At 35.2% G+C, this 26,012-nt stretch overlaps 1 protein-coding gene across 6 annotated transcripts in view; it reads left to right on the top strand.

Annotated features, from left to right (window-relative positions):
• VPS13B (vacuolar protein sorting 13 homolog B) overlaps positions 1-26,012 on the top strand; it is a 784,298-nt gene that overhangs the window by 198,777 nt on the left and 559,509 nt on the right. For all 6 annotated transcript variants that reach the window (XM_046642610.1, XM_046642612.1, XM_046642609.1 and 3 more), the window contains 2 exons: positions 20,259-20,393; positions 21,172-21,345. In XM_046642610.1, the coding sequence (XP_046498566.1) occupies positions 20,259-20,393; positions 21,172-21,345 (309 nt within the window). The remainder of the gene's footprint in view (positions 1-20,258; positions 20,394-21,171; positions 21,346-26,012) is intronic.

Below are 26,012 nucleotides of genomic sequence, written 5' to 3'. Positions count from 1 at the left end.
TCCCGTCAGCAGTGTATGAGTGATCCATTTTCTCCACATACTCACCAGCATTTGATTTTGTCACTGTGTTTTATTTTAGCTTGTTAGATAGGTGTATAGTGATATCTCATTGTGGTTGTAATTTGCATTTCCCTTATGGCAATACAAATAATGTTGAATATCTTTTTATCTTTTATTAATTTGAATGCTGCATTTGTATTTTTTTTTAAAGATTGGCACCTGAGCTAACATCTGTTGCCAATCTTCTTTTTTTTCTTCTTCTTCTTCTCCCCAAAGTCCCCCAGTACATAGTCGTATATTCTAGTTGTGAGTGCCTCTGTTTGTGCTATGTGGGACGCTGCCTCAGCGTGGCCTGATGAGTGGTATCATGTCTGCGCCCAGGATCTGAATTGGTGAAACCCTGGGCCGCCAAAGCGGAGGGTGTGAACCTAACCACTAGGCCATGGGGCCGGCCCCATGAATATTTTTTTAGATGCTTATTTGCTATCTGTCTATCCCCTCAGTGAAATGGCTGTTTATGTTTTTAGCCCAGTTTCTAATTGAGTTGTTTGTGTTTTTACTCTTGAGTGTTGAGAGTTTTTTATATGTTTTAAATACTAGTCCTTTGTCAGGTATATAGTTTACAGATGTATTTTCTCAATCTGTAGCTTTCCTTTTCATCCTCTTAACAGGATGTTGCACAAAGCAAAATTTTTAATTTTGATGCGGGCACAATTTTTCTTTTGTGGATCATGCGTCTGTTGTTAATTTAAGGAACTCTTTGTCTTGCCCTATATTCCAAAGATTTTTCTCCTGTCTTTTGTCTGAATGTTTGTAGTTTTACATTTGCGTTTAAGTCCGTGATTCATTTTGACTTATTTTCTTATGAAATGTTAGACCCAAGTTGAGCTTCATTTTTTTGCCCGTGGATGTCTACCTAGTCCAGCACCGTTTGTTGAAAACGCTCTCTTTCTTTCATTTAATTGTATTTGCAGCTGTATCAAAGTTATTTGGCATATTTGTGTGTCTGTTTCTGGGTTCTCCATTCTTTTCCTCTGATCTTTGTGTTTATTCTTCCATCAGTGCTTTATAGTCTTGATTACTGTATCTGTATAATAAGTCTTAAAATTAGGTGGACTGACTCCACTTTCTTTTTTTTTTTGGAATTGTTGTTCGATGTTCTAGTTCCTTTGTTTTTCCATAAATGTTTTAGAAAAATATTGCCTATATCTACAAAAAAATCTTTGTTGTGTTGAATCTTCTCATCTATGAACATTCTATATCTTTTCATTTATGTAGATCTTTGTTGATTTCTTTCATCAGCATTTTATAGTTTTCAGCATATAAGTTCTGTATGTTTTATTAACTTTACTCCTATCTCATTTTTTTCAGTGATTGTAAATGATACTGTACTTTTAATTTTAGTGTGCACGTATATTCATTACTAGTATATATGAATACACTGATTTTTAAAAGTTTTATTTTATTTCCTGCAACCTTACTAAACTCGCTAGTTCTAAAACTTTTTTAAAAGATTCTTTGGGCTTTATACAAAATTATGTCAACTGCACAGAGGGATAGCGTTCTTTGTTTTTTTTTCTTTTCCATCTGTGTAATTCCCACTTCTCTTTCTTGTTTTATTGCATGGGCTGGAACTTCCAGCATTGTGTTGAGTACCAGCACTGAGAGCTGACATCCTTGGCTTTATCCCAATCTTAGTGTGAAAGCATTCAGTCTTTCACCATCAAGTAGCTTTGGGTGTTTTTGTAGATACTCTTTCTCATGTTAAGGAAGTTCCTCTCTATTCCTGCTTCATTCAAAGTCTTTATCATGAGTAAGTTGAATTTTGTCAAATGCATTTTCTGCATTGATAGATAATATGGTGGATTACATTGATTTTCTCATATTGAACTAAACATCTGTTCCTGGAGTAAACCCTGCTTGTCCTGGTGTATTATTTATATTTATACACACACAAACTCATTGCTGAATTACATTTTCTAATATTTTGTGTTTTTACATGTATATTGATGAGGAATATTTGTATGTAGTTTTCCTTATTTGTAGTGTCTTTGTTTTGGAATCAGGGTAATTCTAGCTTCATAGAATGAAATGAGAAGTGTTTCTTCCTCTTCTGTGTCCTGGAAGAGATTGTGTAGGAGGGCTATTAATTCTTCTTTAAAGATTTGGTATAATTCTCCATTTGTTCCTGGAGATTTACTTTTTTGGGAGTGTTTTTGTTTTTTCTTGATATGCTGCTTCATATCATCAAAGTTGTCAAATTCTGTGAGCAGAATTGTTTTTGGTATTTCCTTATTTACCCTTTGATGTCTGCAGAGTCTGTAGTGGTATCCCCTTTCATTCCTGATATTGGCAATTTATGAATTCTCTCTGTTTTTTTTCTTTGCTCGTCTTGCTAAAAGTTTGTCAATTTTATTGATTTTTTTTTAAAAAAGCAGTTTAAATAAATTTAATTGATTTCTGCTATCTTGATTATGTCCTTCCTCTGACTGCTTTAGGTTTATTTTGCTCTTTTTATATGTTTTTTAGGTGAGAGCCTAGATTAGTGACTTGAGACTTTTACTTTTCTAACGTGTGCATTTAGTCCTATAAAATTTCCTCTCTGTACTGCTTTAGTTGTGTTCCACAAATTTTGATATGTTGTATTTTTATTCAGTTCAGTGTATTTTTTTTTAATTTCCCTTGAGTATTCATCTTTGACTTGTGGAATATTTAGGTATGTTTAATTTCTAAGTATTTGGAGATTTTCTTGTTATCTTTTTCTTACTGATTTCCAATTTGAGTCTATTGTGGTCAGAGAACAAACTCTGTTGACTTCAGTTCTTTTAAATTTGTTGACGTTCATTTATGTCCCAGAATAATATCCTCTATCTTGTTATATGTTCTGTAGACACTTGAAAAGACTGTATATTCTGTTGTAGTTTTGTAATACTGAGAAGAGGTTATTGGTTGCTAATGTTTTTGACCTCTTCTGTATCTTTGTTGATAATTTGTCTAATTTTTTTGTCAATTGCTGAGAGAGGTATTGAAGTCTCCAACTAGAATTGTAGATTTGTTGATTTCTTTTTATCAGCTAGGAGCTATGGCTTTTGCAGCTATGTTATTAGTTCTGTGCACATTTAGGATTGCTGTGCTTTTGTGGAGTATCTACTCTGGTAATTTTCTTTTCTCTTAAGTCTACTTTTTCTGATGTTAAAATAACCATTCCTGCTTTTTAAAAAAATTGAGATTAAATTCACATAACAAAATGTTTATCACTTAACCATTTTAAAGTGTGCAATTCAGGAGTTTTTATTATATTCATAAAGTTGTGCAATGATCACCATTGTCTACTTTTAGAACATTTTCTTTTACCCAAAAAGAAACCCATATCTATTTATTAGTCACTCCCCATTTCCACTTAAGCCTAACCCCTGGCAACCAGTAATCTGCTTTGTGTCTCTATGGATGCACCTATTCTCGATATTTCCTCTGAGTGGAATCGTGCAATATGTGACCTTTTTTATCTGACTTATTTCAGTTAGCGTGATGTTTTCAAGGATCATACATGTAGCATGTATCAGTACTTCACTTCTTTTTATTGCTGAATAGTATTCCATAATATTGGTATACTACATTTTGTTTATCCGTTCATCAGTTTGTGGACATTTGAGTTCTTTCCACTTTTTGACTACTAAGAACAATGCTGTTATAAACATCCTTGTATAAGCTTTTGTGTGGACTCATATTTTCAGTATTTAACTAGGAGTGGAAGTCCCCAGGTCATGTAGTATCTCTGTGTTTAACTTTTTGAGGAACTGCCAAATTGTTTTCCACAGCAGCTGCACCATTTTGCATTCCTACTAGCAATGTGTGAGAGTTCCAATTTCTCCATATCCTTGCCAATACTTGTTATTGTCTCTCTCTTTTTAATACCTGTTCTAGTTGGTGTGAAGTGATATCTTACTATGGTCTGCTTTCTTTTGATTAAAATTTGTAGAATCTACCTTTTTCTCTAGCCAGCCCTAGTGGTCTAGTGGTTAAGATTCAGTGGTCTCACTGCCCTGGCCCAGGTTTGTTTTCTGGTCAGGGAACCAGCTCACCATTGTCGTACTTTGGTGGATGCATGTTGCTGTGATGCTGAAAGCTATGCTACTGGTATTTCGAATATCAGGAGGGTCACCCATGGTGGACAGGTTCCAGTGGAGCTTCCAGACTAGACAGCCTAGGAAGAAGGACCTGGCCACCTACTTCTGAAAAAATTGGCCTTGAAAACCTTATGAATGGCAGCAGAGCTTTTTCTGAAATAGCACTGGAAGAAGAGAAGATGGTGCAAAAAGAACAGGCAGGGTTCTGCTCTGCTGTACACACGGTCACTAGGAGTCAGAATGAACTCAACAGCACTAACAACAAGCTTTCTTCTATACTTTTGCTTTCAACTTGGCCTACATAATTATATTTGAAGTGAGTTTCTTGTAAACAAGATATATTTGGGTCATATTTTTAATCCAGTCTGCCAATCTTGTCTTTTAATTGCTGGATTTAGACTATTTACATTTATTGTAACTGTTGGTATGGTATGCCATAAGTCTGCCATTTTAATTTTTAGTTCTTGCTTTCTATTTTATCTCTCTGTTTTTAATTTCTGTTTTCTTTTTCTGCCTTCTTGTCGGTTACCTGAACATTATTTAGAATTCTATTTTGATTTATGTGTAGTTTTGTATGTGTCTTGTTGTGAAGCTTTTTTAGTGATTGTTTTAAGTTTACATTTCATAAATTTAACTTATTACAGTCTACTGGTATCATCGTTTTTCCAGTTCGTTATATATAGAAACCATAAATACCTTTGTATCTTTACCTTCTTCTGTTTATAATTGTCTTAAATATTTCCTCTATGTGTCTTGTGAACCACATCAGATATTCTTATTTTTGCTTCAACATGAAACATAGTTTAGAAAACTCGAAAAAAGTCTATTATGTTTACCCTATTTTTACTTATTGTATTCTTTCTTTTTTTCTAATATTCCAGAGTTTATTTTATCCTTTCTGTTTGGAGAAGTTACTTCAACTGTTCTTTTAGGGTAAGCCTGCTACCTAAAAGTTCATTTCTTTTGGAGTAAAAGTTCCAAACCTAAAACTTCCATTAAGTTAAATACTTATCAAAGTATTACACATTTTCTTAGTTTTCCTTCATCTGGTTTTCCCCTCAAATCCTGAAGGATATTTTCAGCATTTGAAAAATTTTGTGCCACTTTCTACTCAACTTTATGGTTTCTAATGAAAAATCTGCTGTCATTTGAATTGTTTTTCCTGTATTGCTAAGGTGTCATTTCTCTTCTGCTCCTTTCAAGAGTTTTTCTCTGTCTTTAGTTTTCAGAAATTTGTCTATACTGTGTTTTGATTTCTTTGAGTAGTCTCTTTGAGGTTAGCTCAGCTTCTAAATCTTCAGGTTTATGTCTTTTGCCTAATTTGGGAAGATTTTAGCCATTATTTCTTCGAGTACTTTTTCAGCCACACCTTTCTCCTGTGCTTCTGGGATTCTGATGACATGAATGTTAGATCTTTTGTTATGCTCCCAGTGATATCTGAGATTCTGTTCATTTTTTTTTTCTATTTTCTCTAAGTTCAGATTGGATAATTCCTGTTGTTCTGTCTTCCACTTTAGTGATTCTTTCCTTTGTCTTTTCCATTCCATCGAACCCATCCATTGACTTTCTTATATCTGTTATCGCATCTTCCAATTCTAAAATTTCTATTTGGTTCCTTGTTATGTCTTTTTCTTCTTCTTTATCCTCTTCCTCCTCTTCTTCTCTTACCGTAACTTCCTATTTCTTTGCTAAATCTTTCTGTTTTCATTTGTTTCAAGCTTGCCTATAATTGCTTATTGAAACATTTTTATGATGACTGTTTAAAAGTCTTTTTCATTTCCAATATGGATCCCTTTTATTTCTTTTTCTTACCTGACTGCTCTGGCTGGGACTTCCAATACTATGTTAAATAGGAGTGGTGACAGTGGGCATCCTTGTTTGGTTCCTGTTCTTAGAGGGATAGCTTTCAGTTTTTCTCCATTGAGGGTGATATTTGCTGTGGGTTTGTCATATATGGCCTTTATTATGTTGAGGTATTTTCCTTCTATACACATTTTATTTAGAGTTTCTATCATAAATGGATGCTGTATCTTGTCAAATGCTTTCTCTGAATCTATTGAGATGATCATGTGATTTTTATTCTTTATTTCGTTAATATGGTATATCACATTGATAGATTTGCGGATGTTGAACCATCCCTGAATCCCTGGAATGAAACCCATTTGATCATGATGTGTGATCTTTTTAATGTATTGTATTTGAACTGTCACTCTTTGCAGACGACATGATTTTATATATAGAAAACCCTAAAGAATCCACTAAAAAACTTTTAGAAACAATAAATGAATATAATCAAGTTGCAGGATACAAAATCAACATACAAAAATTGGTTGCGTTTCTATACACTAACAACGAAGTAGCAGAAGGAGAAATTAGGAATACAATCCCATTTACAATTGTAACAAGAAGAATAAAATACCTAGGAATAAACTTAACCAAAGAGATGAAAGATCTGTACACCAAAAACTACAAAACATTGTTGAAAGAAATCAAAGAAGACACAAAGAAATGGAAGGATATTCCATGCTCTTGGATGGGAAGAATTAACATCGTTAAAATGTCCATACTTCCTAAAGCAATCTATAAATTCAACGCAATCCCTATCAAAGTTCCAACAACATTTTTCACAGAAACAGAACAAAGAATCCTAAAATTTATGTGGAACAACAAAAGACCCTGAATAGCCAAAGGATTCCTGAGAAAAAAGAACAAAGCTGAAGGTATCACACTCCCTGATTTCAAAATATACTACAAAGCCATAGTAACCAAAACAGCATGGTACTGGCACAAAAACAGACACATAGATCAATGGAACAAAATGGAGAGCCCAGAAATAAACCCACATGTTTATGGATTGCTAATATTCGACAAGGGAGCCAAGAGCATGTGATGGAGGAAGGAAAGTCTCTTCAATAAATGGTGTTGGGAAAACTGGACAGCCACATGCAAAAGAATGAAAGTAGATCTTTCCCTTACAACATGCACAAAATCAACTCAAAACAGATTAAAGACTTGAATCTAAGACCCGAAACCATGAAACTTCTAGAAGAAAACATAGGCAGTATGCTCTTTGACATCTGTCTTTGCAGCATATTTTCAAGTCCCATGTCTGACCGGGCAAGGGAAACAAAAGAAAAAATGAACAAATGGGACTACATCAAACTAAAAAGCTTCTACACAACAAAGGAAACTGTCAACAAAACAAAAAGACAGCCTAACAAATGGGAGAAGATATTTGCAAACCATATGTCAGATAAAGGGTTAATATCCAAAATATATAAAGAACACATACAGCTCAACATCAAAAAACCAACAGTCCGATTAAAAAATGGGCAAAAGATCGGAACAGAGATTTCTCCAAAGAATATATACGGATGGCCAACAGGCGTATGAAAAGATGCTCAACATCATTAGCTATCAGGGAAATGCAAATCAAAACTACAATGAGGTATCACCTCACTCTGGTCAGAATGGTTATAATTAACAAGACAGGAAACAGCAAATGTTGGAGAGGATGTGGAGAAAAGGGAACCCTTGTACACTGCTGGTGGGAGTGCAAACTTGTGCAGCCACTATGGAATGCAGTATGGAGCTTCCTCAGAGAATTAAGAGTAGATCTACCATATGATCCAGCTATCCTGCTGCTGGATATTTACCCAAAGAACTTGAAAACGCAAAGGCATAAAGATACATGCACCCCTATGTTCATTACAGCATTATACACAATAGCCAAGACTTGGAAGCAACCTACGTGCTCATCAAGGGATGAATGGATAAAGAAGATGTGGTATATATGCACAATGGAGTACTACTCATCCATAAGAAATGATGAAATCTGGCCATTTGTGACAACATGGATGGTCCTTGAGGGTATTATGCTTAGTGAAATTAGTCAGAGGGAGAAAGTCCAAGACTGTATAATTTCACCCATAAGTAGAAAATAAAAACAACAAGAAACAAACACATAGCAATGGAGATTGGATTGGTGGTTACCATAGGGGAAAGGGGGGAGGACAAAAGGGGTGATTAGGCTCACATGTGAGATGATGGACTATAATTAGTCTTTGGGTGGTTAACATGATGTAATCTACACAGACTTTGAAATATATTACGATGTACATCTGAAAGCTATATGATGTTATAATCCAATGTTGCTGCAATTAAATTAAAAATTAAAAAAAATAAAAGTCTTTTTCAGATAGTTCTAAGATCTCTTTCATCTCAGTGGCATCTATTAATTGTGTTTTTTCATTCAGTTTGGGATCTTGATTTTTCGTATGATTAGTGATTTTTGATTGAAATCTGGATATTTTGGATATTGTTTTTTGAGACTCTGGATCCTATTTAAACCTTATGTTTTATCTGGCTTCATCTGATAATGCCCCAGCAGTGGAAGGGGACATGCACCCTTGTTACTGCCAGGTAGAGGTGAAAGTCCAGATTTTCTGCTTGGCTTCCATTGTATTAAAGGGCAGGGGTTCCTTGTGACTTCTGGCCCAGTGGTGGAAATTCTTGCTCTCATTTAGACCTCCATTGATACCTCCCTGGCTTGAGGTGGTTATATTGCCTCATTACTGTTCCCCATGAGGTCTCTGCTGACACCATGGTGGTGATGGTGGGGTCATGGCTCATTATTGCTGGGGGTTGGTGAAGGTCCTGGCTCTCCACTAGGCCTCCTTTGACACCACCCCAGCTGGAAGGTTGAGGGGTGTCTCCTTACTGCCAGGTTGGGTTGGAAGTCCAGGTTCTCTATTCAGCCTTGTCAACTACCTGAATGTGGGTATTGGGGTTCGTTATTAGAGCATGTTGAAGGTGGAAGTCTAGGCTTCCTGCTGATCTTTGCTGGTGTTGGTTGGGGTATGACCACAGTTTTCTGTGTACTTTTTGCATGGAGTAGAACAGTTATTGTCTAAAAATTTTGTGTCTTGCTGGGATGCCTCTTTTAGGTCCTTTGGCTAGGGAGAACTGGCTTTTGTTGGGACTTTTTATGTCTGTACTTATTGGCCTTTCTGGATTGCTGGCTTCTTCAGCTTTAAGTCTGGGATATATTAGGCAAAAACAAAACCTATGCACCTCACCCTTGTGTCTTTCTTTGGTGCCTGAGGTCCCTAACTGGTTTGCCTTCTTCTTTCCCCCTATCAGATTTGCCTTTTTTTTTTTTTTTTAAAGATTTTTTTTTATTTTTTCCTTTTTCTCCCCAAAGCCCCCCGGTACATAGTTGTGTATTCTTCGTTGTGGGTTCTTCTAGTTGTGGCATGTGGGACGCTGCCTCAGCGTGGTCTGATGAGCAGTGCCATGTCCGCGCCCAGGATTCGAACTAACGAAACACTGGGCCGCCTGCAGCGGAGCGCGCGAACTTAACCACTCGGCCACGGGGCCAGCCCCTGATTTGCCTTTTTTTTTATACATAATGTTGGATTTTTAGTTGTAGTTAGCTTGAGAAATACGGAAGAGTCTACCCTGTCTTCCTGGAAGTGGACCTAGTTTTTTTCTACATCAAATTGAGAAAAAGTGGGTTTTTAAAAATCTTAATTACGTTTCTCTGTGATTAGAGTAAGGGTGACTATGACTTTGAGTAGTCTTCTGTTTTTTGATACTATTATTTCTTAGCTTAACCATACCTAAGCTACCTGAAATGGTATCTTACTCTGAATTTGGCTGTACTAACAACATTTGTTTTTTAGGGATGTGGCTTGCACCGACTTGTGAATAATTTGGAGCTCAGTTTGTGTATAGATTGCATTATCATTTCTATTCTTCCTCTCCTTGCACATATCTTTTAAATATATTAGAGTCTTCAGATATTACTCCATTTTATTTTTATATTTGGTTGATTTATTGGAAAAGCTTAGTGTTATTTTTAAATTTATAGAGCATACTCTGTTTGTCCTTTTTTGTTTCATTTATAAGTCTGGATGTGTATACCAAAATTAATGGGGAGTTTTTGTTGTTGCCTCCTGATTCTACCTACAGTGATTACAGAACATTCTTTGTCTTTAGTCTTTAATGTGAAACCTTATTATATAATAGTATTTAAGTTTCCAAACTATTAGTAAGTCAATTTTTGGAGTATATATGAAGTTTTACAAAATTTTATTTTTCTATATTAATGACAATTTATTTATAATTTCTAATATTTTTCAATGTGTAGTTTTCACATAGTTGTAACCATATTGCATATACCATTTATGTTCTGTTCTTTGATTTAATATTTCTTAATAAATACGTTTTTTGTGCTTTTTACATAAACATCAAGTAACAGGTTTTTAATAATAATAAGATGCTGATATTTCATAATGCACCTAACCATTCTCCTCTTCTGTGACATTTAAAGTGTTTTGTGATTTTTGCTGGTGTAATTAATATTGCTATAAGCATTTTTTCCTCTTTTTTTTGGTTATTTCTTTGAAATGAATTCGTAGGACTGAATAACTTGGTGATGGATTATAAACTTTTAAAAATAACATATAGTATTGTTGCTTTCCCAAATCATTCCATGAATATGTAATATAACTGGTGATGAAGGCTAATGACTTTTAATAAAGCCTCAAAAACGTTAAATATTGTAGATTGTACATATAAATGATGCTTCACTTTTCCTTTAAATCACTTCCCTTTAGTTACAGCAAAATTGATCTTTTGTCATATATCTCTTTATTATCTATTATTATTATGTCTTTGTAACTATGGTAGAAAAAGAATAGAGATTCAGTAAAGTCAATTAGTGACTTTAGTGAAAGATAAAAAAAATTAAAGGAATAACTATAAATCTGTTTACAAACTGATATTGCAAGGATAACTTTTGAAATCTTTTTATATCTTCATCAGGCCGTGGTGAGGCGGTGTCCCACATAGCACAACCAAAAGGACCTACAACTAGAATATACAACTATATACTGGGGCCTTTGGGGAAGAAGGAAGAGGAGGACGGGGAGGGGGAGGAGGAGGAAAGAAGATTTGCAACAGATATTGGCTCAGGTGCCAATCTTAAAAATATAAATATTAAAAAATTAAAGAAAAAACAATAATAAATCCCTAACAGGAAAAATAAACCTAAATCTCTAAGTAGATCCCTAAGGTAAATCTCTAAGTAGTTTCTCTAAGTGAAACCCCAGTGTGCTAAAGACAAATATAAACCTTTAAAAGCAGCCCAAGGGAAAAGAAATTGGTAACATGATCTGCCAATATTGATGTTAGTTATTTAGTTTCCCATACTTGGTAATGAAGATGTGAAGGATAAATAAAATTATTTCTTCTTGAACGTCTGTTATATTTGAGGCAGTGTGCTAAGCTATCTGGAATTCTCTTCTTTTAACCGCTTACAATCACTAGACTGTAACCCTCCCCTTTCCAACTAAAATGAGTTACTGATCTTCTTGTCAGACTATATCCGGAAGTTGCAGGTTCTTCAGTATTTTAACCACGCTCTGCCCCTCCCAAATGAAAAGATTTATTTTTCTAGTTCCTGATACTACCTAGAAATGTCCAAATTTCCACACCTGTGATCATAACATACAGCTATCAAAGTTAAGTAAGCAAGCTTGAAGAGGAGCAGGTTAATTCTTAATAACACAAATTAGTCTTCCAAGAATGTACGTGGTTAGTATGACAAAGACATGTAGAAATCAGACTCTGATTCACAGAATTTTAGAGTTAGAAGCAAATGTTATTTTGTTAATCTATATATCAAGAGTTGTCATAAACTAGGTGGCAGAATATGTTGCTTTAAATTAAGGCATCTCTTTTTATCATTCTGTCAGTATGAATCTGAGTCTTTACTTTTCAAATATTTATTTGCCACTGTTGATGTTAAAAAAAGTTAACAGAGGGGCTGGCCCCGTGGCCGAGTGGTTAAGTTCGCGCGCTCCGCTGCAGGCGGCCCAGTGTTTCGTCAGTTCGAATCCTGGGCGCGGACATGGCACTGCTCGTCAGACCACGCTGAGGCAGCGTCCCACATGCCACAACTAGAGGAACTCACAACGAAGAATACACAACTATGTACCGGGGGGCTTTGGGGAGAAAAAGGAAAAAATAAAATCTTTAAAAAAAAAAAAAAAGGTTAACAGAGAAGGAGCTCTGTAGATACATCTTGGTCAGTAAATGCTTGTTGACTCTATTTTTGCTGGTATTTACAGCAACATGGACAGGGATTGCTGAGATGCAAGTGAGGGTGGAACTATGAAAAGTAAGGTCTTGCTATAGAAGACTTTGTGTTTTGTTCCTTGTGAATATTTAAAGTTCAATTCTGTCAGTTATCACTGTGAGCCACACTTCTGAGATTACTTTTTATTTCATGATGTTTAATTGGTTATAGTTCAATTTTAGATTCTGTTGAAAATATTGTGATTTTTTCCCCAGATATTTTGGCTTAACTCAACCCTAAAATGGTAGTTCATTTGCTTTTCCATGTTGAAAACAACAAAATTGTTTATCAGCATCAACAATAACAAAACAACCACTGCCTTTTACAGTTTGCTATCTTCTATTTGCTTGTCTTATTAGAGGGAGCCATTTGCAGTCGTTGTCACTTACTGAGTTTTAGAACTAACCTGTTTTCTTGGTATGCCTATCTTATTTGTCCTTGCCTACCCAGCTTCTCTTGTTCAGACTTCCATTTTCTTCTTATGTGATCAATCTTCCTCTCATTTCACTTTCTCCCTTTATTCTTCCCCTGAAAGGATAATGCTTACTTTTTACTATAATATCAACTGTTTGGAAGCTCTTCACGATTGTTATTTTGTCTAAATGTTCCTTAATAACTTTGCTAAGATGGCTGTCCCTTCAATGCGTATTTTAAAAGAATTTACCTCTTCCCTCTTTCAGAAAATTTTATTGTTGGTTCATTATCCTGTGACTTTATTATTTTTGTGTCTGTAGCATGATCTTGGCTGCTTGAGTGTCCTGAATGATGTTTTGTTTTATTTTATTAAATGATAGTTTTGAAAGGCTTGTAACAAAAAAAGGGCAGTCCTCTGGGCCCCTGTCATCTTCACTGCTTTTGTAGAGACAGTTATTTTCAGCACATTCTTAGATATTTACCTGCAAATTTTTAAGTGAAATGCTTATAGTGCAATTTTCTTATCTTCCATGTTTAGATATTATCTACATACTTTCTACTACCACAAGTAGTGCCTTAAAACAACATAAATTTATTTTCTTACAGTTCTATAGTTTAGAAATCTGAAATGAGACTCATACTAAAATCAAGATGTCAGCATGGCTGTGTTCCTTTTTGAATTTTATAGGAGAGAATCTGTTTTTTTGCCTTTCCCACCTTCTAGAGGCCACCTGCATTCCTTGCCCAGTGGCCCTAATCCTCCATCTTCAAAGCCAGCAGCATAGCATTTCTCGGACAGTGCTTCTGTCACTACACACCTTTCTCTCTCTTCTTCTGCCTCTTTCTTTAAGAACCCTGGTGATTACATTGGGTCCACCGGGATAATACAGGATAATTTCCCTATTTCAGATCAGCTGATTAGCAATCTTAATTCCATCTCCAACGTAATTCTCCTTTGCCATGTAAGGTAACCTGTTCACAGGTCCTAGCATTAGGATGTGGACATCTTTGTGGGGAGGGACATTATTCTGCTTACCACAGAGGATTTAGCTTTTAGGGCCAACACTCGCTATCTCTATCTTTAGTCTCCCAAATCATCTAATATATCACAATTTTTGCTTAACATTAAGGTTTGCTTAATATTTAATATTCATATATTATGACCACGTATGTATTAATAATAATATACTATCATTAAATATGTTTTTCTTATGCAACTTTTATTCTTGGAGTTAATAACTGAGTTTTTTGGTTTGATTAGTGTTCTAGGTACTTATTATTAATTAATTCGCCAAAACGCTTACGGAAGCATGTATTCTCTCAATATGTTTTAATCCATGAGATAATTAGTTTTAATTTCTGTAATCATTATTCTTTTAGTGCACTTTCCTCCTGTTTCAATCTCCATTTGCTTCTAATCCTACTATAGAAATGTCTTAAAGTTTTCCTTTATCATTGTCCTCGGAATTCCCTTTTCTCTTACGTTGGACCCCTTGTTTCTTAGATCACATATGTTATTCTTCACTGATTTACTCCTTCTTTTTGGTGGAGCACAATTTCTCTAATTATCTTTCCCGGACAGGAAGTAAACATTTTTCAGGTCTGGCGTGTCTGAATGAATTTTTATTCTACCTTCATATGTGATTGATGGTTTGGCATGTATATAGATTTGTAGATTGGGAATTGTTTTCCTAGAGAATTTAAAAGTGTTGCTTTTTTGTCTTTTTGTTTCCAGTATTGCTCTTGAGGAGTTTGATGCCATTCTGTTTGTTTATATGTGACATATTTCTGTTTTTATGTATCTGTTTGTTTTTTAATCTCAGAAGCTTTTAGGAGCTTCTGTTTAGTCCTGATGTTCAGGTGGTGGGCTTCTATGTGTATGTTTTTTCATTTGTTGTGCTGGATATATGGTATAACCTGTTAATTTGAAAGTCTTATTCTTCAGTTTGGGGAAATCTTGAATTATTTCTCTGATTATTTTCTCCATTTTCAAAAGTTCTTTGTAGAACTTTTGGTTTTCAGATATTTTATTGTTTAGGTCGATCCTTTCATTTTACTGTTATTTCTCTCCCATTTTCAATCTCTTGAGATTTTTTGTTTTAATTTATGGTGGAGTTCCCAACTTTATTTTCCAATCTTCTTATTAATTTAAGAATTAACATCATGTTTTTAATTTCTAAGAGCTATTGTTTGTTCTTTTAAAATTTTAGCTGATCATCCTGTTCTTCTGTAGTCTCCCTGAAGGTAGTAATTATTATTATTTTAAGTTTTCTCTTCCTGACATTGTCTCTTTATCCCAATGTCCTTTTCTGTGTGTGTATGTGTGTGGTTTTTTAAATCTCTACCTTTCATATTAGAGATTTCTACCTAATATCTGATGATCCTTCATATTGTAGAATAAAATACTAAATAACTAGTTGGAACCTGTGTGTAATGCTGGAGCTTGTTGAATGACTGGTGTCGTGAAATTGGGCACTAACCCATTTTTTGCTGGGGGATTATCAGTTATCAGTATCTCTGGTTCCCTTTTCTTGGAGTGGCCAGTTTCAGCAGAAGGAAATCCTTCCATTTCCTTCTTGGAAGTACAGAGTTCTTAGAGAGTAAAAGAAAAGGAGATCTTCTTTCCAGTACATGTACTCTGTATAGATTTTTTAGATAATCTCCCATGTTTTAGCTTGCACCCTCTTCTTTGGTTGTATCCCTTAGTCCAAAGTCCTTCTGCTTTAACCTCTCCAGAGTGAATCCCTCAGTCTTTTGCCAGGATGAGTGTGGGATAGTTGCATGGCTGCATGGATTGAGGCAAAGGATCTGTGGTCATTGGAGTTTCAGTTACTCATCTTTTTAGTCTCATCTGCATTCATGCCCTCTGATCTGCCTGTTTTCTTTAAATCTTATCTTTCCAGGGCTTACTGAAGATCAACTTGCTTCTTAGTTTACTCACGGACACTTTTCTGTGTTCTACTAAGTCATCTCATTGCTACTTGTTCATCAAATATCCATCCTCCAAAATTTTTATGACAGCTCCTGCCTCTTCGAGAGCTGCACATTCAGCTTTTGTCTTTTCATTTTTATTTATTTGTTGGTTTAGAGCCCTAAAAATTTTTCTTAACAGTCTTTTGGTGGTGGTTAAGGAAGGAACAAAGGTACACTTACATATGGTTTGACTCCTTAATCTTTTACTTCCACACAGATGTACAGGTCATTCTCATTAGTTTGTCTTTTAATTTGTACATGGTAATTATAGGAGTCATCATAAGTTGATGACTGAACACTGGAGAGTAGATGTTGAGGGTTAAGGTCTCAGTGAGGATGGAAGAATTATGGCAGGGAAGAAAGTTGGTGGAAAAATAATTAGGGTTAATGGTGCACCATAGGGCTAAGAATATTTGTTAGGAGTTGATATTTTTCAGAAAAGTACTACAAGGAGAAGAAATAGCAGTACATTATTTCATATTAAATTGTAACACAAAAATTCTTTTAGATTATTCCATCGGTAGTGTGTACAATGTTAAATTGTATTTCAACTGCAGTGCCTTAGGGATTCCCTTTTCTCTTCCTCTAGTGGACTGTAACAGCAAGATTTGAGTAAATATTTGTAACAATGCTTTGTAAAGGCATCATTTCAAATGTAAGATATTGTCAATGCCTTGTAATGGTCCTATTGACTCATGTCAGCTGAGTGTACCTCTTACCAAAATATTCCACCTCTTCTCTAAATTAAGTTCTGTATAAAGTTCAGCTGATTTCTCAGAGTTAAATACCTTAAACAGTAGCTACAGTGTTTACAGTATTTTGGCCTCCACATGTAACAATACTAAATAGTAGCTTGCCTTAAGCTACCTACTTACTAGATACTTAATGCAGCCTATAGCCAAAGCCATGCTTTTTTAGTTTCAGAGCAATTGCTCTTTTTGTTTCTCCATGTTGTGTCCCTAACAGGAAATTTCCTTTCACAGTCTCAGAAAGCAGCTTTCATGTAGAGCACAATGTGAGTGGTGCCCTGAGTTGTGTATTGCCAAGACACCTCTCCTCTCTCCCTTCCTAGTGCTTATGTGTGGGGTGCTTTACAAATTTTGGTTTGAAGGTGGAGTGGGAAGTAAACAAGATTTTTTTTTATAAATGCTTTGTTGTTTTTAGAGAAGTTTTAGGTTCACAGCAAAATTGAGGGGAAAATTCAGAGATATCCCTTATATCTTCTGCCCCTATACCTTCGAGCCTCCCCCAAAATTAATATCCCCCACCAGAGTGGTACATTTGTTAAAATTGGTGAACCTATGTTGACACATCATAATCACCCAAAGTCCATAGTTTATGGTACCAATATTACTTTTACTAGTAAAAAATAATATGGTACCAATCTTGTTGAAATTTATCAAGAGATAACTATAATTTTTTTTAAAATCTAAGCTTGTGGCATTAAAAACTAATTACTTTATAAAGAATTTCTGAAGAAATTATGCGTAATGATGTTGTAGTTATTAAAACAAGTTTTAAAATATATGAGAAATGTAGTGATCATAAAAATGTGAACTAAGTTCTTGATAGTATTAGTCTAAACCAAGATGCTTTATTTCAGGATATGAGATTTTTATTAGAAGAAGTTTCAGGCAACTTCTTCTGAGAAGAGTCTTATATATAGCATTCATTAGATATTAACACAGACCTACTATTTGTGATTCACGATAGAGTCCCAAACTTTTTAAACTGTAAAAGAGCAGTGCTATAAAATAATTTAAAAGCAAAGCCATTTTGACCTATTTATATTCTTTTGCTTTTTGCATCTACCAAAAACTAATTCAATTCTTTTGGTTCTGAACACTATCAGCAACCTTTGAGAGAATCTTTCAGTAGCTCTTGTCTGCTGACTGCTATGTAGGCTCTTTATATTTTTTGAAAAATTGGCATAGAATGAGAGTCTGACTGAGGGACTTGAGGGCTAGGGGAGTATAGTACTCCAGTCTGTGTCCCTGTCCTCATCTATGATAGCCAGCCCTAGTGGTCTAGTGGTTAGGATTTGGCACTCTCACTGCTGAGGCTCAGGTTTTAGACCACCTGTGTGTCAGTTGTCATACTGTGGTGGCTGCGTGTTGCTGAAAGCTGTGCCACCCGTATTTGAAATATCAGCGGGGTCACCCATGGTGGATAGATTTCAGTGGAGCTTCCAGGCTAAGACAGACTAGGAAGAAGGACCTGGTCACTCACTTCAGAACAAATTGACAATGAAAACCCTATGAATAGCAGTGAAGCATTGTCTGATACAAAGTGCCAGAAGGTGAGAGGATGGGGCAAAAAGACTGCCCGGAGCTTTCCACTCTGCTGTACACAGGGTCGCTAGGAGTCAGAATCAACTTGACGGCACTAACAACATCATCATCTAACATAATGATTGGAGCAGGGTAAATTACCGACTGATGGTAATTTCTTGCAATCTCAGTAGATGTAGGATAGCTCAGCTTCCTTTCTTATAAGAAGAAATGTGATCCAGGCCTTGCCACTTTCTAACTTGAGCCTTGGGCAAAATCCTTATTTCTCTAAGTCTTGGTTTTCCCGTTTGTAAAATGGGAATAGTAATTACCACCTTGGGTTTTTTTTCCCCCATGTGATGAATAAATAAAATAACAAACTAGACATAGTGCATGGCACCTGGTAAGTGCTCATTGATAGCTAGTGCTATGATAACTAGTATCACTGCTACTACTATTATTACTACTACTATGTTTGTATAAGTATTGTTGGCATCCTCAAATTTTCTGAGATACTGCCTCTTAAGTTTTTTGAGTTATGGATTTTGAGAATCTGATAAAAACATAGAAAAATATATAAAAATGTAAAATACACATTTTAGACTCCTACTCTGAGGATAACGGATACCACTTCAAATGGAAACAACCTAAGTAGTGAATGTTGGAAAATATTAACCAATGAATACAGGTTTGTATAACAGCCAAATGGAAATTAGTAAATTAATAGTAGGTCCTTCTGAAGTAAGGCTTACTGTGTGAGAAGGTGTCTTAAGATGATGTCCTCTAACCGTTTGCAAACCATTTAACCAGGCTGCAGATTCCTGGGCCACAACTCAGGAAGACTCTTGGAGGATTATGGGGCTTCTTGAGCACACTAAAGTTTAGATCAAAGATTTCCTAATAATGTTTAATATAGCTATCATAGTTTATGGTTTTCTTAATTATTCACATGTAGTTTTGCTGAAAGGAGTTTCAAATATGAAGGATAGTATATATTTGATCAAAGTGTGGAATGGGTAAAAGAAGGGAAATTATGTTGGTAGATGTACGAATATAGGCAAAATGAGTTGTACAGTGTTCTGTGATGGGGTCACATTGTGTTAAACACTCTAACTCTTTGATTGCTAACTGTAGGATTTTGAGTAAAAATTATGTAACTTGGGGCCAGCCCAGGGGTGCAGCGGTTAAGTTCGAACGTTCTGCTTCTTGGTGGCCCAGGGTTTGCCGGTTCAGATCCTGGGTGTGGACATGGCACCGCTTGGCACGCCATACTGTGGTAGGAGTCTCACATATAAAATGGAGGAAGATGGGCATGGATGTTAGCTCAGGGCCAGTCTTCCTCAACTAAAAGAAGAGGATTGGCAGCAGTTAGCTCAGGGCTAATCTTCCAAAAAAAAAGAAAATTACGTAACTCTTCTAATCCATGTATCCTAATCTGAAAATGAGGATAATATACATCTTTACTATAGGCCTGTTGTGAGGATTGAATGAAATAACATGCATAACACATAGTATGTCCTCAGTAAATGTTAGTTGATTAGAGTTCTTCATCGTCGTCATTATCATTTTAGTAATTCGCAATATTGTGGGTATAATGTTCTTAAGGTTTCTCTGCCTGTTTAATTGTCACCTACTCTCCAGGGCCAAAATGAATTTCTCCCTTTTGAATTAAATTTCCCTACCATTTATTTCATGGTAATTGTTCCCTTCTGTGCTTTTATGTTCTTCAGCAAGTAGCATGGAGTAGAGACGTTAGTATTCACTTTTTTGGTTAATTGATATAGAATCCCTTTGACTTTTATCTATATGTGGCATGTCAGTTTTGCTTATAAGCTATTGTATTTTAACCTTAGGAGCTGTTTCGAGCTATCTTCTTTCTCTCTCCCCACTCTACCTGACCAAGATGTTTTGAGGGATCTGTTTATTTAAGAAGTTTACTGTTTAAATTAAATGTCTCTGCCTGAATGAAACTCAATTTATAAGTTAAATTTGTTTCAGAAATGAAAATCTTATTCTATATTCTAAAACCAAATATTTTTTTAAAGTCTCCTGTTTTTTAAGCAAATATTTGTTTAAAATATTTACTTTTATTTCTTGAGCTTGACTAATGAAGAGCTGACTGCATAAATATAGTTATGAGAGTTTAGCCCATTTCTTTTAAAATTGCATCCTTTCACCTCCTAAACACTAAACTATGAAACCTAACACAAATACTGTAAGAACATCTGAGGTAGATAATTAAAGTATAATTAAGTTTAAATGCCTTGGTGAAGGAGTATAAAAATTATTTAAATTCAATCGGCTAGTACATTTGCAGTTTTCTTTTATTAGGTGTGAAATCTAAGAATCCGCTGCCAACTCTTGAGGGCTCAGTCCAGAACGTGGAGCTGAAGTACTGCAGCACGTCGTTGGTCAGATGTGCCTCTGGGACCCTGGGATCAATAAAAATTGGTGCCAAAGCCCCAGGTATGTGCAGCTGGACCGTGTAAAACTTTATTGCCTGTATAGGAGAATTGGCCTTGCGTTTTACAAGGAGCGTTACTGAAACAAGAATTTACTCATTGTTCCTATGAATCAGAGGTTTTAAATTTTTTTATTTTACTAAAAAAAATTTTAATTGTGGCAGGATGATACTTCTTTACTTTAGTAAATTGATTTGTATTTAAGAAAAAAAACTTTGCATGATTTTAAGAGTGGTTATGAGGGATAAAAATTAAAGGAAAGTTTATTCTCATACTTTTTTGGGGAATAGGAGATATAGATATGTATGACACTTAAAAATTAAATTAAAATATTGTTAGTATAATAAACAGAAAACCCAGCTGTTTTTCAATTTAAGGTTGTAATTGACTTCACCTTTCTACCAAAACTTTATTTCATAATATTTTTCTTAAACTATTTGTAATTTAATTTTTTCCAGTGCAAAACTAAATTTCTAGATAAGTTTAAAGAGGTATAGATTCCCTTGAATGTTTAGAATACAGTGTGTTCATGTTGTTTCCTTTTATAAGCTTTTCTGAACATGTGGTACATTCATTAGCTGGATACTAAAGCTTAATTTCTTAAGAGTTAAAGTGCTTTTAATTTTATCAGTCATACTCTTTAGAGTATAGCTAAATGTACAGCTAAAATTACCAAATATAGTTGAAATATTATAATGTTAGTAAAATATTTTAAGATCAAGCTTCCTCAAGTTACTCCTATATTTTATTTTATGATTTTTTTCCTAAATGTTTCTCTTCAGGTGATAGTGGAAAAGAGAAGTTGATTCCATTGCTTCAGGGTCCGTCTGACACTAAAGACCTTCATAGCAGCAAGTGGCTCAATGAGAGTAGAAAGCCAGAATCTCTCTTAGCTCCAGATTTGTTAGCCTTCACAGTCCAAGTTCCACAGTATATGGACTACTGCCACAATTCCGGTAAGTACAAACTTATCATTATTCATTTATTTTGCATTTTCTTTTCCAGTAAGGCTTTTAAAATTGGACTTTTTTTTTCTTCCTTTTTTTTTTTTAAACAATTTGTATCCATTGGGATAATCTCTGGAGTTGTGCCCTTTGGGAAGTCAAATGAAGCATTTTTGTATCATTTTTGATAAATGGACGTTTGTTTACAAACAATAATGATTTTATTTTATTATTCTTTTCTCTTTGAGGAAGATTAGCCCTGAGTTAACATCTGCTGCCAATCCTCCTCTTTTTGCTGAGGAAGACTGGCCCTGAGCTAACATCCGTGCCCATCTTTCTCTACTTTATATGTAGGATGCTTGCCACAGCATGTCTTGACTAGCAGTGTGTGGGTCCACACCAGGGATCCAAACTGGTGAATCCCAGGCAACCGAAGCAGAACGTGTGAACTTAACTGCTGTGCCACTGGGCCAGCCCCTATTTTATTATAATTAATTATGAGAGGTATTTATTAATTGAGAGATAATTTTGTTGTATGTATAACAATCTGAGATTCATATCTACGAAATCCAACTGAGTTTTAAAATATACTCTATCATGTAATACATAGAAAGGAGTAAAAGAAATTTAAAACATTGGAAAGATAAAATATTTTTCTTGGAATAGTAGCACCTTGTGACCCACAGTTTGCCTTATTAAAATTAGATATTTGGGCCTTCTGTAGTTTTGCAAAAAAGAAAAGATGTTGATGGTGGAACCAAGACAACTCTGAGGTCAAGATGCTATTTTTTAGAGTTATATTTTTATCTAATAGCACTTTGCCTAGAATCTGTCTCATTTTGTTTCACACCCTAATAGCAGAGCCACACCTCTCATGTTGAGAGGAGATACCAGAAGGATCAAGAAAGAGTAAAAAATGTACGGCAAGTAGAGACCAATACCAGCAATGAGTTTCCTAGTCAGTATGAGGTTAGTGAAGCCAAGATGGTCCTTCACTGAGGCTAGAAATAAGATGGCTATTTACAGGTTTCTTAAAAGGGAAAGGGGTCTGATTTTTTTTCTTTAGAATTAATTGGCCAGTGAGGAAGTGGTTTCAAATGTTAACGGACTAAAGCGAAATAAGTCAGTCAGAGAAAGACGAACTCTATATGACTCCACTCATAGGTGGAAATTAGTATATTGAGAAGGAGATCTGATCGGTGGTTACCAGGGAAAAGGGGGGGTGGGGGGAGGGTACGGAGGGGGAAGTGGTGTACCCACAACATGACTAACAAAAATGTACAACTGAAATTTCACAAGCTTGTAATCCATCATAACATTAATAAAAAAACAAAAACAAACAAACAAAAAAAAATGTTAACGGACTAAGACTGTGACTATGGGTAAAAGATTTTACCAATCTTTTGGGGCTGGCCCTGTGGTGTAGTGGTTAAGTTCATGCACTCTGCTTCAGCGGCCTGGGATTCGTGGGTTCGGATCCTGGGTACAGACCTATGTGCTGCTCATCAAGCCATTCTGTGGCAGCATCCCATATACAAAGTAGAGGAAGACTGGCCTGGATGTTAGCTCAGGGCCAATCTTCCTCACCAAAAAAGAAAGAAAGAAAAAGATTTTACCAATCTTTTTTTTTTTTTGAGGAAGATTGGCCCTGAGCTAACATCCACCAGCATCTGTGCCCATCTTCCTCTACTTTATATGTGGGATGTCTGTCACAGCATGGCTTGATGAGCAGTACCTAGGTCCACACCCAGGTGAACCCCGGGGCCACCAGCCAAAGTGGAATGCACGAACTTAACCACTGCACCACCTGGCTGGCCCCTTACCAATCTTTTAAGGTAGTGGTTGGTAAACATTTTAATAAAGAGCAAGATAACTAATGTTTTAGGCTTTGTGAGCCATGCGGTCTCTGTCTTAACTATTCAGTTCTGCTGTGATAGCACACAAACAGCTATAGACAATATGTAAATGAATAGATGTGACTGTGTTCCAATAAAATTTTACTCACAAAAATAGGAGGTGGGCCAGATTCAGCCTATGTAGTTTGCCTACCCTTGTTTTAGAGAGAAGGGATTGTTGATTAAATAAATATCATGCTTTTGTTAATGGCTGTTTAATCATATTCCTTTAATATGCTGTTTGGTAAACTCCATTATGTAATTATCCATATAGTAGTTTTTGTCTTCAAATCATCACATCATTAAAATGTTCCTAAAATGACCAAAGTGTCTGGTTAGAATTTTGATACCTAAGAAATAACTAAGCTTATTTGAATCTACTACATATTCTTAAATTTTACAGTCTCATTTTTTTGTTTTGCGATGTACACAGAATGAATTAATGAGTCTAGCTTGTTTAAACAATAATCTGATCTTTCTTATAACAATATTCATATTATTCTTTGTAATTTAAATGCATTTCTAGGGTCACAAAAATATGTTTGCATTTCTTAACCTTTTATATGGGCCTTAAAGTAACCAATTATAAAAAAATTATACCTGTGATATTTCTAGGATAAAGTTTTACGTTTTTTCTTGCTGTTAAGGAAATTCACCTAATCTTCAACATTAGTGTTATGTTTAGTGGTATGTTTATGGATTTGTGTGTAAAATTTTAATATGATCATGTATTTGGTGCTTTGAAAATATTCCTTTGGGTATGTTTTAATCCTAAGTTGTAATGTGTTTTTACTTAAACTACATTCACATACTTTAGGGCATTTTTAAATTTAAATTTTCCATCCACCTTGAACTGCCACCCACATTCATGGTTTAGGAATTTATGATATGGTATTTATGATATGGTTATGAGAGAGCTCATATGTATTATGTTTTTAAAGCCAGTTTTAAAATAATACTGATTAATCTTATGTTCCTGTAACAAAATTTAAAGTGGAGATGTTTGTGTGTGTGTGTGTGTGTGTGTGTGTATGACTGATGGTATAGACAAATTATAAACAAATGAATTTTAAATGAAACAATTCGTAACAATCCTTCAACACTTTACTGAAATATCATCCTTTGAGCAAGTACTTTCCTTGCCACTGTATATAATTTTTTTTCTCTTTCTTGCACACATGCACATGCACACACACATTCACACATATTTCTTATTTCTCTACTCTTTAGTTTTTCTTAGTACTTATCACAGTCTATCATACTATATATGTTACTGATTTATCTTGTTGATTTTTTTTCCTGCTATTAGAATTTATGCTTCATTGGGGCAGGAATTTTTGTCTTTTTTGCTCACTGCTGTATTCCTAGTATCTAGAACAATATCTCACATATAGTAGGCTATCAACAAATATTTAGTGAATGAATGAGCCAGTGAGTGATGATTACATTTACTTTTCTTTCGTTTTGAGACTGGAGCACTGAAGGGAAATGACAGAGAACAAGAGTCTTTCCTGATGTTTAATAAAAATGATGCTGGGTAATTAAATCCTAGGTGAACAATTAAAGGGAAGCACAAATAATCCCTATTGCCTTTTCTTCAAACAGATATCCAGATGAAGTTGTTAATGAACGTTTTTCATAGGTTTATAGAATTTGAATGGGAAGTATTGGAATGTAGAGTAGTAAGTGATCAGCTAAGTGATTTGAGGCAAATTGTGTGTTTCAGAGGAGTTTAGTGATCTTTCTAACTGGCTTCTGAATATCAGGGCATGACATGTGGAAGACAGCTGGCTTTGTGCGTATGCTCCCAAACCGAAGGTGGGAGATTAAAACTGGGGACCAGCAAATGTTGTGAATATTATATAGAAGTCATTTAGGAAGTGAGTTTTGAGAGAAGCTCAGTTAGATAAAGAGGCAGAGTTTTTTGACTCTGACTGCAGAATGTGAGGGAATGGACAGCTTTGTTAATAGGAATTATGTATTAATGTGACTGAGAGAAATATTAATGGCATTAGTAAAAATCATTATAAAAATAGTATTTTATAATTTAAAGATCACTTACATATAAATTCATTTATTTGTTTACAAAACAAGACCATTTCCAACAGAGCAAATGTTATTTCTGTCTTACAGAGGAGGAAATGGAGGCCCAGAACTTGTCCAGGTGCCCAGCAAGTCAGACTCTGAACTTGAACCTGGGGCTTCTAACTGTATAACATTTTCCCACAGTCCTAGGCTATTTATCATGTTGTCTCTTAAACTTACGGTCCATATTGCTAAACATTGCATCCCCCAGCCCTAAAAGCCCTTAACTATGAGGAGCTCCTTCCTTTCTTCATATTAAGCACTGTGAAAAGAGCCACACTTTCATGATGTCACAGCATTGCTTTGTGTTTGGAATCACAGCAACTCCCTTTGCATTTTTTCCTCTCCCCTCCTTGATTGCATTCTCTACTTGACTGACTCTGATTACAATGAAGTAGCTGAAGGCTCTTGTGGAAGCCTTCAGTGTGCCAGCCCATGTTCTGTATTCATTGTTACTATTCGTGGGAACCATTTATTGATGCTTCTATTTCTTATACTTATGTAGGTATTAGGGGTCAAATAGAGAAACTAGATGCTTCTTTGGCTCCTTCAGAGATAGAAGCACTGGGTGACTATAACTGATATGTAAAATATTTTAAAATGGGTTCTAAACATTTTTCTTCCCTTTTAAATATAGGCTTTGGCTCTTCTTCATAAGCTATATTTTGCCTATGATTTATAGCATGTTCTGCTTGTTAA

Source organism: Equus quagga, chromosome 16 (assembly GCF_021613505.1).
Source record: "Equus quagga isolate Etosha38 chromosome 16, UCLA_HA_Equagga_1.0, whole genome shotgun sequence".
In the NCBI taxonomy this organism is placed as follows: Eukaryota; Metazoa; Chordata; class Mammalia; order Perissodactyla; family Equidae; genus Equus; species Equus quagga.
Note: the sequence above shows the minus strand (reverse complement) of the source record. Positions and strands in the feature narration are given on the sequence as shown.